At 46.1% G+C, this 14,123-nt stretch overlaps 1 protein-coding gene across 1 annotated transcript in view; it reads left to right on the top strand.

Moving 5' to 3' along the window:
* Positions 1-14,123, top strand: part of LOC138610013 (tetratricopeptide repeat protein 28-like) — a gene marked incomplete at its 5' end in the record, with an annotated part of 185,820 nt that overhangs the window by 167,166 nt on the left and 4,531 nt on the right. The window contains 10 exons of the mRNA XM_069682715.1: positions 2,102-2,231; positions 2,319-2,537; positions 4,909-5,068; positions 8,557-8,697; positions 11,949-12,093; positions 12,227-12,406; positions 12,507-13,051; positions 13,288-13,535; positions 13,632-13,756; positions 13,836-14,067. Coding sequence (XP_069538816.1) covers positions 2,102-2,231; positions 2,319-2,537; positions 4,909-5,068; positions 8,557-8,697; positions 11,949-12,093; positions 12,227-12,406; positions 12,507-13,051; positions 13,288-13,535; positions 13,632-13,756; positions 13,836-14,067 — 2,125 coding nt within the window. The remainder of the gene's footprint in view (positions 1-2,101; positions 2,232-2,318; positions 2,538-4,908; positions 5,069-8,556; positions 8,698-11,948; positions 12,094-12,226; positions 12,407-12,506; positions 13,052-13,287; positions 13,536-13,631; positions 13,757-13,835; positions 14,068-14,123) is intronic.

Here is a 14,123-nt window from a genome sequence, read left to right as displayed (position 1 = left end):
TTTCGGAGAAGTAACTTTGTCTGTTTGCAATTAACTGTAACAAGAGTTTGGAGAAGACGGACTGAACAAAGGTGGTGACTGGAGCAGTGAGTCATGCTGTGGAATTTGTGTTCAATTAAAGCAAAATATTATTCTAACAAACACATGCAACATATTTTCCGCTGCGTGTTTCCCTTCCAGTTTAACACTCAACCTCATGACCATAGTAGTGCATATTATTTGTGACTTCCTTCCAGTGCTTTTCCCACATGCACCACAGATATGTTTAAGATTTCTGCCCCTGTGCCGGCTTGTTGCCCTCGGGGTGAATTGGTGGTTGGAAAGGACGCTGTTCTCCTCAGAGCATACATGAATGGTTATTCATGAGCTGGCCTGTTGCTACAGATGACCTTGGTAAATACCCTGACCCACTTCAAACCTCATTTGTATAGGCTTGTATTGGATTTCATGAAGCCTCCATAGGTGCTGAAGGAGAGCACTTGACCTCATCTCCCTCATTCTCTTTATATTAAACCCAATTTCAGGTCAACACCCGAGCTGTGATCCCAGTGCTCGCCGTGACACACAGATTGACGTGCTCTGATTCTAATCAGCTCTGCGACGCACTCACATTCATATCTAAAAAGCACATGAATCTAACATGAATCAATAAAGGTTTTCTTATACATCACTCATGTATTGTAGATTAGCTTTTTTACCTCTGATACAATCTGAGTTCCCAAGAGAGTTGTTTTTTTTTACAAAAATCATTAGAGGTGCGTGTGCATCAAGCTCTGCTCGCGTTCGCGCTTCAGCGTGACATTGACATTCACTTAACATGTCAGATAAAAGCCATGTTAGTGTCAGTGACGCTAAAACATGAGAGTGCTATCTGAATGCATAGCAGCAGAAGAACGGAGCAGATTGTACCTGCGCCACAGCCAAGCGAGTCACTGCAGACGCAGCACATTCGGGATTGTTCCCCCCTTTCATCTGTGCCAGGAGGGGTCAGGCCGGAGGAAAGGCGCTGTGAGAAATTAGTTTCACTCTTAAAGGGGATGTCTGCAAGCCTAACAGATTAAACTAGCACTGCAGCAATCCGCCCATGGCCCTATCAGCAAAATCAGCGAGACTAGCAGCTCCGTCTAGTAGCACTAATGCAGCAGAGCTCCCAGATTCTCTGCTGATCTCCCCGTTCACTCCCTCTGACACACTTTTCCTGCATGACCTTGGGATATGCCAGACGAGCTACAGCGTATGCATATATGTATGCTCGCAAGAAGCGCACATGCTATTCTCTCCCTCTTTCTTTCTCTTTCCAAACAGTGTTAATAGAATCCATTATACCCACACCAACAACCTTTTCTCCACTGCAGCTCTTTGTCTCGTATGAATTCATGGTCAAGCAGTGCGTGCAGAGTGCTTCACCCTCTCCGCCGGCCCCGGACTCCTGGAGAGTGGCTCTAAAGCAGTCCCAGTCACCCTACAGGGCTGCAATAGGCGCAGAAATAGGAAATCAATAAAGGCTCCCATGAATCAGCACTCCTGGCTAGCTTCGCTTGGCCAGCGTGCAACACCGCCTGCCGCCCCACCTCTCCATTGTCTCACTCCCTCTCTCAATCCAGTGTCTGGCACTGAATAGAAAGGTCCAATAACACAGACAGGACTATTGAGTTCACAAAGCATTTATTCCCTTGGATTCCATCTGGACGCTGATGCTCAGGTAATGGTTTAGCTTCTCATTGCCCTTTCAAGTGTTGAGGCAAATAAGAGCTGAAGAGGGGTTCACTTTTTGGATGGTGATTCATCGAGCTACATTACAGTACTTTTCTCTGCTGAGAAAGAAGCTGAATTGGGAGGCAGCAGGTCTCATCGGGGGTGACCAGAGAGGTGGAATGCTACCATCTAGTGGCCACAGTCACTCTCCTTTCACAATCAAGTCGCACATGCCCAGTGGTATACAAATTGCTGGACATTTATTATCCGCTCTACCCTGACTCGCGTTTGCGTTGGTTACCCTGGTAGGGATCAAACCTTTCATTGATCTTCCTAGGACCAGCCTAGAATCCAAGTGTGTATTTATAGTGTAATATAAAATGTGTAAATGTTGTTTTCTCCTCAGCTCTACCGAGCATCTGCACTGTTTGAGACCATCCGCCATGAAGCCCAGCACAGCACAGACTACAAACTCTCCCTGTTTGACCTGCAAACCTCCTGCTACCAGGCGCTCCAAAGGGTCCTCGTCAGCTTAGGTAAGCTCTCCACCCCTCTCGTACCCTCACTACTTCATGCTGTTTAAGCTTTACTTATTAATCAGCATTGACCTCTGACTACTACAGGCCACCATGATGAGGCCCTGGCAGTAGCGGAGCGCGGTCGCACACGAGCCTTCGCTGACCTGCTAGTGGAGCGGCAGACTGGACAGCAGGACTCGGACCCCTACACCCCCGTCACAGTGGAGCACATCCTGGACACGGTCAACAGCCAGAGGGCCTTGGTGCTTTACTTCTCCATGGCTGCTGGTTACCTGTACAGCTGGCTGCTGGCTCCAGGAGCAGGTGAGGACTAAGTCTGTGATTTCAAATTGTGGTGCAGGAATCCTCATCATGTCTGTCTGCTACTTTACCGTTTTCTGCCGCTGACAAAGAGCATACGGCGGATAGATTTTAAACTATTAGCCGTGGTCATGCTATGTCTAGCAACATTACGCTCTGACAATTGCATCCTGAATCCATTCGTTTATGCGATTTAAAACTTTATGCAAATCTTATTTTTCCCCTTTTCTGCTTCAAAGTATTTCTCGACAAAATGCAGCGTTAGAATACTGTAATACACTTATGCAAACCCAACAGTTCTTTGATAATGCTAAATGCTAAAGCTATCAAATGTCACTTGTTTTTAGGAATGGCAAAACATGTATTAAATGGGGCGCCGTCTTAGCTCCCACATACAGAAGTCCGACATACAGAGGCTACAGTCCTCGATGCGGTGGCCCCGGGCTCCACTCCCACCCTCGGCCCTTTGCCTCATGTCATCCCCACTCTCTCTTCCCCTGTTTACGTCACTATCTACTGTCCTCTCACTGTAAAAAATAAAGCTATAAAAGGCCAAAAAAAATGCATTTTTTGAGCCAACAGCAGTGTGACAGACTGGTAGAGAGCATGCCGAGATGCATGAAAGCTGTAATTAAAATATTAAATATTTGGTGGAATAACCTGAGTCGCTACATTAGTATTCTGTTGTTTCAACATGAACATGAACTTGTTTTCTTTGCGTTATTCTGAAAAACATATTTTGGTTTTCTTAACCAGTCGTCATTTTCTGCAAATAAAAGACCTAAATGAGAATATTTTATTTTAAGTTCACAAACACAAACCAGAGAAAAACATATTTTTGCAGTGGTCTCTTATGTTTTTCCGGAGCTGTTTATATATTAAAACCGTACACATACATTTATGAACAGAAAAAAAGCCGCTTTGTCAAAGCTGCTTTCTTGTATGTTGTGCAAAATTGTACCAAACCACACAGGTGAAACAACACACACACACACACATAGACAAACTCTTGCTTGTTCAAATTAAAGCAGATAAAAGGTCTGGAGGCTGTCGCTTGTTTTCAGCTGCAGGGGTAAGAAGGCAAGCTTTAACACCAAGCCACGTTGCCACCTGCCACTCTGCTGTTAGGATTTGCCCCCTGCTTCGCCTCTCGCCCCAGAAGGCGTCTGCCAACGGACCGTGCTAATTGAAAGTGACACGGCCAAACAACACCGGCAACATCTTCGCACATGCCAAGAGGAAACACTTAGCCTTTGCACAAAGGCAGAACATAATTCCTCTGTCTCTTTTCATCCTGTCTCCTGTTGCCTTTGAGCTTTTCTGTTTTTATGGTGTTGCTGTACTTTAGTGTACCTCTTCATTTCTGTCCCCTTTTGTTGACTCGCTGAGCAACACCAGCATAGGCAGAGGGATTAAGATGCAGCTTGTTCCTCTGACTCGTGAAATTCCAGTTTCACAAAGAGAATAGGCAAAGCCTCGGGTGAATTACAGTGCGTCTCGCACGACTCCTGCGGCTGCCGTACTGTTAGTAGTTCTCCGGCTCTCTTCTGCTCTCTGCTGTAAAGAGAGGAAATGAGAGCCGTGACCTGCGTCCCATGCCACTGAAAGCCCCAACATTTGATCAAACCCAGCTCCTAGGCAACCGTATGAACTTGAACCCCCCAGCACTCGTCATACGGAGGGGGGGGGGGACTCTACAGGGACCAGTGGAGATCTTCAAAGCGCTGAATATTGCCCCAGGCTAAGAGGGAGCCACTTGCTCACTAATCGCCTGTCTGTCACTTCCTGGCATTCCCTGGCATCCAGCTGGCACAGCCTGCTCTAAAGAGTCTGCCATCACTAAAAAGGCCTACAAAGGTCCTAATTACTTCAGTGGTGTAAATTATGTTACATTATAAAGACATGAATGTGCAGCCACGCAGATACAAACCTGAATCACATACTATACTATCCATTCAAACACATTAAATACAAAACATCCATGCAAGCACACCATTTATACAGCTGACACTTGCACAAACTCACACACACACACACATCCTGTACTCCATCTCCCAGTGTGCTCACGCCCCCGCCCCCCCCTCTGATGTTCCTGCTCAGAACTCAGCTGAGCTCTCATGTCGGGCAGCAGATGGCACAGGCAGCCTTCTCTTATCTTTTATTGAACGTTATTTGTTTTATTCATTTTGCTGCACAGATGCACTACTGCACGTGGCCTCGCTCACAGCTCTCTGTCGAAATGATCCAATGTTTGCTCCTGTAAGAACGACTAATAAAAACTTATTAGAAGAACAGGCGCGCAAAATAGTCTTTTCTTCATGAACACCTTAAAGCACTCAGTCATCTGTGTCCTCGCTTCTCTGTCTCTCCACAGGCATCCTGAAGTTTCATGAGGTGTACCTGGGCGAGGGCGTGTCGGAAGGAGGGTCAGAGTTCCAGGAGGGAGGCGGCAGCGGCGTGGTCAGCGGATCCTCGTTGGAGCAGCACATAGCCAGCGCCCGAGAGGCTCTGGGAGTCGAGTCTTATTACAGCAGGTGAGATTTTTACAGCTGTCATCTTTCTATTCTAGTCGCTCATTATTCATGTCATCGGGAGTAATGAAAAGAATAGATGTTAGCACAAGCTTGTCACTGGTATTTCTCTATCAAATGAGTAACTTTGTGGATTGTGTTAAAAGTATTATGCTAATTTCAAGGTTCATATTTCACTCTGCGATACCTGTGGAGTAGCTTAGCATAATTTACAGTAAAAAAAACTTCTCATTTTTCTCACACTGGTGCTCTGTGCAGGTCCTCTTACAGCCTCTGCCTGAAACCACTCAGTCAGCTCTGTCCCTTTAAGAAACCCCACCCTGACAGGCCCCCTTTCTCCTGATTGGCCAGCTCCCCGAAGCCTGCTGAGGCTGCACTTTGTGACGTCACAAAGTGCAGCATGTAGAAAAAACAGTCTGAGAAGCCTGGGGATTACTCCAACATACTTTTACCTACAGATTTGAAAGTTCACCCACGTTTAGTCTGAACATCCAACATTGTAACATTATAAATATGTCTTAAAATGTGAGACAGGGGCGCTGGTTTGGCTCGGTTGGTAGAGCAGGCGTCCCATGTATAGAGGCTACAGTCCTCGTCGCACTGATCGCAGGTTCGACTCCCGGTCTGCCGATCCATTTGGTGCATGTCATCCCCCACTCTCTGCTCCCCACATTTCCTGTCTGTCTTCAGCTATCCTATGAATAAAGGCAAAAAAAGCCAAAAAAATAATCTTTAAAAAAAAAAAAATGTGAGACAGCATAATACCCCCTCTTTAAAGTCTGCACAAGGTTTGCAAACAGTACTAACACCACTTGCTTTCTCTATTCTGTCCCACATGGGATATAAATAATGTAGTAAGCAGCATGTTGTGATTTTTTTATTTAGATTTTTGGGTTCTTTTATGGTGTTTTGACCAAACAAATGTCCCATGTCTACTGTTACTACATGCTTGCATCTTGACATCTGCTTTTAAAAACTAAGATGAGTAAGAATTTTGCAATAGCGCTATTGCATTTTTTATCTTTGCATGCAAAAGACTAGTCTAGTACTTTTATGATCATGGTCAACATTTGACTTAAACTTAATACACATTAAATACATAGCAAATATCACATCATGCTTTCAGTCAGACAACTCACATTGTGATAGTTTGAAATGTTTAGCAGCAGAACATTGCTTGTGTTTGGTGTCCAGGCTCCGACTTCATCACTCCTGGCAGATTTATTTAACATGCAGAAATTTGAGGAGTGAGCTTCAGGTGGATGCTGCGGTGGTGGTGAGGCTGAAAGTAAGAGCGCAGTACTGGTGCAGGGCAGCAGTGGCAATGACAGAGCAGAGGGAGAGACCAGAAATCTTGCAGTCAGAAAGCTTAAGTAGACCGCCGAATTGGGAGGAAGTGTTTCTCAGGAGAGTGGCGCATGTCAGGTGTGAAATCAGTGCTCAAGCTGCCTGCCTGAACGAACTCGCAGGCGTCGCTGTCAAGTGTTTTTTAGCCGTAACCCTGATCCAAGTCTTTAACTTTGGGTATATGCTGATACCAAATCTGATCCAATAATTAAATATATGTCTGACACACTGAGATAAAAACGTTGCTTTCTGAGTTTGGAACACCATATTTTTCATGAGCTATGTGATCCAAATAAAGGAGGTCCTGCTTCAAAACTATTCGGAAGATAAACTGTAATCATAGATATGCTTAATGAATTGGGAGAACAAGACTCCTCACGCGCTTCACTTTTACTCTTATACGCAGTGAAATGCTTGCCGTGAAGAGCCTGGCTGTCATTAAAGAGAACAGAGTGTCAACGCTTGCACGCTGAGGTAGACTCAGGCTTTGATCGTCTTCATTGTAGCCGTAACCAATTTATTTAAATACTCTGAGATCGGCCCTGAGGGCGATCCTTAGGGTGGCCTCGGGACATCTATCCATGACGTTAAAGTGCTACCCTTCAACATACTAATAAGAAATTATGTCATCACTATTTTGTGGAAGCCATTTATCCTCTTTCAACCTGTTACACGCTGCTATTTCATGAGCAGAGACATAAAACAAACCCAAATCAACTTTATTGACAAAAAAGAAACACTACAGGCCACATTGTTTCAATAACAAGTGTTCTGTGGAAAGCCTCTTGTTAACCACTCTTTAGAAAGGAGCCTAAAAGCAACACGACACGCCATTAAAAGTGTTGCACAAACACAAAACAAAGGTCAACACTTAGCTGTGGAGGGGTTATTTTATCATTCGGAAAGTGTGTGTGTAGAGAGGTGTTATTCTGCCCCATTGAACCCTGTGATGACAGGCCTCCTCTACCTTCCTAAAGCACTCCCCTCTCTCCCTAGTGGGACTAAATGAGACGGAATAATGGCTCTTTGTAGAGCCAGATTGTTGAACTCACCTAACAAACACAGGACCTGACATGTAAAGGAAGAGAGAACGGTATACGGAGAGTAAGAGGAAGAATGGGCAGGAGGTTAAGATGCAATGGGGAAATCAATTGAGTCAGAATGTGGTGGTTAAAGACCAAACAAGAAGTGTAGCCAGAGGGACTCTGCAGGAGAAGAAGAGAGATGTATTGACATCCCATTGACATCCATGGGTCTACATTGTGTTTGACGTTAGCTTCGTTCCCTCTGGTTGGTGTTTGATCCATAGTGCCCAGCTGGTGCGCCCAGTGCCATCCTCCGCCACCCCGGCAGCCTGGTCCTCCTGCCCCATTACCAGCTCATTTACTACTCCAATGGGAAGCTGCACACACGCCACTGCGCCTGGATGGGCACAATATGGCACCACTTACCAGGCCATTCATTCTCCAGAGGGGAAAGAAAGGAAGGCTGCAGTCTGAAATGAGTGGAGAGAAAATGAATAGCACGGGGAAGAATGGGGCAAATGTGTAAAAGAAAGGAAGATGCGGCATTTGTGACTGTGAAAATACATATTTAAGTCTGCATCCAACATGTCTTCAATATGTCAATATGTACATCCCTGGAGAATGAATCTCAGTGGAGGCAAGGAGCTTAAAAATAGTGATGGTAGTAGTGGGAACATGAGATGATGAGAGATCCCGAGTTCACACACTGCTGCTGTGAGAGAAAGAAGCTGACATAAGAGTTACATGATATGGGTGCATAAGAGGAGCGGTCCAGGCATGATACGGGAGATGGAGGAGAAGTGGTAGTGAGTGAGGTAGTGATTGTGGGGGTTTGGGGGGTGGTTGACTCCCTACTGACTGGATCAGCATCAGCTGCATTATAATGAAAGGATTTAACTCTGCTTACCATCACAGGGTTGGACCAAGCCTGGGAAATTAGGCCAAGTGTGTGTGTGTGTGTGTGTGTGTGTGTGTGTAGGAGCAGTCAGATCAGGAGTGTGTGTAGCTGATTAATCCTCTGAGAAACAATGTAAGTCTGTGTATTGTCTTACTTTGCTGAAGTGCCTTTTTCTTGCCAAAATGTCTCTGACTCCATCTCTATCGCTCTCTCTCTTCCAGAGGATGTTCGAGCAGCGAGACGGAGAGCGAGGCGGGAGATTTGTTGGACCAACAATTTGAGGAGCTCAACAACAAGCTTAACTCGGTCACTGATCCAACAGGCTTCCTGCGCATGGTGTCCAGAAACAACCTGTTCAACAGGTACGACTTTCTTCCAAATCACCTCAACAACCTTCATCAACGAGCTCTACTTAGACCCACTTTTCCACATGAAAACAGAAAGATTAAAAATATCTGCTTGGGTAAGGAGATTCGCGGGTATTGTGGCTCATGTGTGAAAGGAGTCTTTTCTCCATTGTTTAGCCAGCGCAGAGGCAGCATGTGAATCCGTCTTATTAAATAGACTGAGTAGAGCCAAGCTGCTAAAGCCCTTATCGCTGCCTACTCTGATGGGGCCCTGCGTGTGTGCGCGTGTGTGTTTGTGTGCCAGACACAGACGTCGATGTGGTTTTAAGATGTTTGCCCTGTTTGTGTTTGCTGTGCAGATTTATGGCTGTGGGTTTTTCAGCGATTCAGATTGAAAACCACTATGCAAAGTATTCATTTACATTGCGCTGATTGGAAATGCACACCGATAGAATGTGTGCATGTGCGTGCACACACGTGTGTGTGTGTCTGGGTCATACTTCCCTGTCCTCGTCCACAGTTGAGCTGCTCTTTGATGAGAGGGTAATTCCAGCTTTAATTGAGTCTCGGTGCTCATTAAGCTCCTTTAATGGGCTGCCGGTAATAATCCGCTCATTCTTTCGGCCCCTCAAAAAACTCTGAATCATAAAGCTCCTCGTGCTTAGGAGCCTATCTTCTATCACAATGTTGGAGCGAGAGAAAATGAAGAAAACCTCATTGTCATTTCGAGTCAGACATCTTGGGGGTTGATATCAGATAATGTAAATATAGTATGTGCTATTAAACATGGTAATATTTAAGCTATTAGTGGTAAGAAGACTGTTGTATTTCCCAGATTACTCTAATTTAAGATGAATGACAAAATATAATCGACTCCAACTGAGTGAAATTTAAATATAAATAGGTGAAAGTACAATATGCAGCAAATGTGCTGTGATATCTTCATTTGGTGTTATAATCGATGCCCTATTTTAACACTGAGATCTAATCTTCAGCAGGGAGCTCTGAAGGATTACCATGGGAAGGTGGTAATGAACATCTCCTCGTGTCTAATCCCCTCTGTGTGTAATTGAATACGCTTTGAATGAATGAAAGCATAACAGGATTGATCTCTATGAAGTTATCAGTTTAAAAGAGGGAAACTCTGCTCCAATAGGACACCTGGATCTAGAAATCTGAAGCTTTTTAGTATCAAAGCTATAAACTGGGTTTAAATGTGTTCTAGAGGCGAGCTTCTCTTCCTTCTACCACCTCTCAGATCACTCTTAACTCCAGCCTCAACCTCACCCACTGAATCCAATCTTCACCTTCAGCCTCACTGCGTTTACTCTTTTCTTTTACTGTTTCCCTCCACACTTGACACTCACCTTCTCTTGGCTGATCCCGCGCCCACTCTCTCATTCTTTCTGTCAGGCTAACAAACGATTGTTTGCTTTCCCATGGAGGCTCATGCCAAGGCCTGGGAGAGAGACAGAGTGTTGGGAGTCTGGAGGGGAGCCAGTGGCCGGGGGCTACCAGAAGGGCAGGATAGATGTCTGTTGGCTGCTGCCCGGAAGAAGCTCTGGCTGGTGGAACAGATGGAGACTAGTGACAAGTGTGGCTATAAAAGTCGGCCCTGTGCGCCTACAGCACCAGAGGCTGCTAACCCCACGGCTACTATTAGCACAGTTCTCAGTATGTCATGTGTCTCTGTCTGAGCCGGGTGCTGTCACTCCTGCCACACAGCAGACATGCCCCCGACACACAGGGCTGCTACCTTCTTTCTGTTTGTTTTAGAGACATAGTCACAGGCAGCACATTAAAGAAAGTCTCCTCTTTTCTTTACATGAAGAGTGTGAGTACATGTGGAGTAAGAGCCTGTAAAAACAGGAGGAAAACAGCTCCCCTCCGCCTCTGTTGGCAAGCTGATCACATTCAACACTACTCCATGTTACTGTAAGCCTCAGACTACAACAGTGCAATACTACCATCTAGTGGATCTTTACATATTGACACAATATTCTTAGTGCCATCTGAATTCAAACGTGCGCTCACTAAAGGATTACAGCACATCACAATGGGGATCCTTTGTGGCCTGCCTTCATCTGCCTCCTACTCAGTGTGACTTATATCTGACTGTGAGCATGAAAAGAGAAAGATGGGCCTCTGTGATGGAGAGTGTTGGATCAGTCTCTTTCTCTGCTGCTTTGTGCTGCTGCTACGCACTAACTCAGAGAAATTACAGTGCCTGAGTTTGCATCTTCACAGAGCCGTATCTGATGTAACACTCTGCAGCAAGTGAGACACGACGCTCGTCAGCCGCATTCCCTGCACATCTGCAAAGCTCATTTATTGCAGCAGGATGAGTTGGTTGACACATGAGAGATCTGCCTTTGCAAGATTATAAAGTTGTTTTCTAATTGTTTTTTTCTAATTGCTAATTTATATATCTTCAAATTACCTATTGACCTCAAAGGGGCCATATCTTTTGAATGGATATTCTCATATTTTGGGTTTCACATTTTTGGATCTTTATTGTTCACAGTGAAAAAGTGAAAACTGCATAATTCCCTGTTTTTCCAGAATTACATGTTTAAAAAGGTCGCCTCTGAAGTGGGTCGTTCAGAACAGCTCCAGGTTTCTACACAGATCCTTGCTTTTGCTGAAATCGACCAATCGTCATTCACCATTGTTCACCTCAGGCTGCCTTCTTGCACTGGCCTGTAGTCTAGTCGTTGTCAAGATTTCAACTTACCATTCAGATACGTCCTGGTGATTCTGGCTCATTCATATAAGGCAGAATAACTGATCCTATAGCAGCCATGTTTTCTGCAACTTTGGAGTGACAGCGCAGTGCGGTCGCTACACGGCCACTTCAAATACTGTCAGCCAATCATGGCTCTATCAAGGTCAATCAAGGTCTGACCTTTGAATGGCAAAACGGCTTGTTTGTTTCAGGAGGAAGGAGAGACTCTGAAAAATAATTTGATTAAAATATGTATGCAATTTTTAAAATGGCACAAACCTTACCAACGTGATTCAAACACTACAACAATGATCTCACATTACACCTGATACTGTTATTGGCACTCGAAGGGACCGAAGAATGGCCTATTACTTGTGATATTTGTTGTTCTGGAGGAAAAGAAAGAGCTATGCATGCATATTTATGCAGTTTCCCAGCAGTGCATGATAAAGCTAACTGCCTGAAGCTGTTTTGGTTCTGCCGCCTGAAAAGTATGATTTACAAAATGAGAACATCATTATTTTGTGTTGTGTTTGTGCAGGAGCTGCCAGAGTATGACCAGCCTGTTCAGTAACACCATGTCACCTGCCAAAGATGGAAACTCTTCCCTGCCTCGTCGCTCCAGCAACCTCGGAAAGCCTCCACTGCGGGCACTTTATGATTTGCTAATCGCACCTATGGAAGGGGTGAGAACTACCTGTGTGGGTCATTGCCTGCCTGTCGATGCAGTTTGGTGTAGAGGGAGGAGAGAAATAGAGGCACAAATTGAATGTTGTTTTGTATTTGTTTTATTGTGGTACTAATCCTTTGGTCTGACAGGGCTTGATGCACTCCAGCGGGCCTGTTGGCCGACACAGACAACTGGTGATGGTGCTGGAGGGAGAGCTGTACCTCATCCCCTTCGCCCTGCTGAAAGGAAGCTCTTCCAATGAATACCTGTATGAGCGCTTCAGCCTCATCGCTGTGCCATCAATCCATGGCCTTGGAACCAGCGCAAAGGTTGAACCTCTCAGTACTTTTCAAGATACTATGAAGTCATCTCTAACAAGTAGCTGAACTGTGTTGTCAAGCTGCTAACGTCTTCTGTTGTTCTCCAAAGGCTCACACCCGGCGCCCCGGACCTGCTCCCTGTGGTGGTGTTTCAATGGCAGCAGTGGTAGGGAACCCTCGGCTGCCCTCCCCTGTCATGGACCGCTGGCTGTGGGGGCCCATGCCCTCTGCGGAGGAGGAGGCCCTAATGGTGGCTGAGCTCCTCGGCTGCCAACCTCTGGCCGGCTCTGCTGCCACCAAGGAGAGAGTGATGAGTGCCCTCACTCAGGCTGAGTGCGCCCACTTCGCCACCCACATTTCCTGGAAACTGGCGGCCCTGGTGCTCACCCCAAACCCTGAGAGCGTGCCTGGTGGGGCAAGTGCCAGTGTGGGAGTGGGAACAGTGGGCAGAGGTGCAGGCGGAAGGAGGGGAAGCAGTGGTCGAGGCAGGAAGGGCTCCATTGGAAGCGGCTACACCATCCCGGAGTCTCTCCACATGCAGGATGACAGCAGCGACGTGGAGAGCATCTGTGACAGTCCGCCCCTGCAGGAGTTCCTGCTCACAGCTGCAGATATTTTGGACTTGAGGTTGCCGGTCAAGCTTGTGGTGCTCGGGTAGGTTGGCTGGTTAAGAGGAACACATTTAAATAATGTTGTGATTTAGACGCTAAAATATTTTTTAATTCAAGTTTACGGCCTTAATTAGTTTGTTTTAGGTCATAAAAAGGAACATTATAGTTAAAACAAACTGGGGAAGGGGAGGTAAAAGAAAAACATCAGAAATTTTGAGATTGTAGAAAAAAATGTAAAGCTGTTTCAGCTAATTCACCTGTGTGTCATTGTGACTACAGGTCGTACCAGGAGTCCAGCAGCAAAGTGACAGCAGATGGTGTGGTTGGGTTGACCAGGGCCTTCCTGGCTGCTGGGGCTCAGTGTGCTCTCGTGTCCTTGTGGCCTGTCCCCGTCGCAGCCTCCAAAGTATTCGTCCATGCCTTCTACACTGCTCTGCTTAATGGGACCAAGGCGAGTGCCGCTCTGGCAGATGCTATGAAAACTGTCCAGAGCAGCAAGCAGTACTCACACCCCTCCAACTGGGCAGGTTAGACCTGTATTCACTTTATTGTGAATTCTACATTCCTTTAATAAAAAAGATGACCTTGTGAAGACTTGTTTTAATGCATTTTTGTCTGTGCAGGATACATGCTGATCGGCAATGACGTCAAGCTTAACAGCCCCTCGTCCCTCATTGGCCAAGCCTTGGCAGAGATTCTACAGTATCCAGAGCGAGCGCGTGATGCTCTGAGAGTTTTACTCCACCTGGTGAGACATGGAGACATTAAAAATGTCAAAATAACAGACACATACAGGTGCTCATGCTGTGCTCCCCCGGTCCTTGCAGGTGGAGAAGTCTCTGCAGAGGATACAGAACGGCCAGCGTAACTCCATGTATACATCCCAGCAAAGCGTGGAGAACAAGGTGGGGGGCGTCCCTGGCTGGCAGGCCCTTTTGACAGCTGTGGGCTTCCGTCTGGACTCTGCAGGCCCTGGTATCCCTGCTGCGGTCTTCTTTCCCACTGCTGATCCAGGAGACAGGCTCCAGCAGTGCAGCACCACTTTACAATCACTACTGGGTATGCACCTTACACAACCTCCACACCCCAGTGAATAAGACTTGCAACCTTTCAAA

Source organism: Semicossyphus pulcher, unplaced genomic scaffold, assembly GCF_022749685.1.
Source record: "Semicossyphus pulcher isolate SPU_LCO1_2020_fin unplaced genomic scaffold, fSemPul1.0.p SCAF_6, whole genome shotgun sequence".
Classification (NCBI taxonomy): domain Eukaryota; kingdom Metazoa; phylum Chordata; class Actinopteri; order Labriformes; family Labridae; genus Semicossyphus; species Semicossyphus pulcher.
Note: the sequence above shows the minus strand (reverse complement) of the source record. Positions and strands in the feature narration are given on the sequence as shown.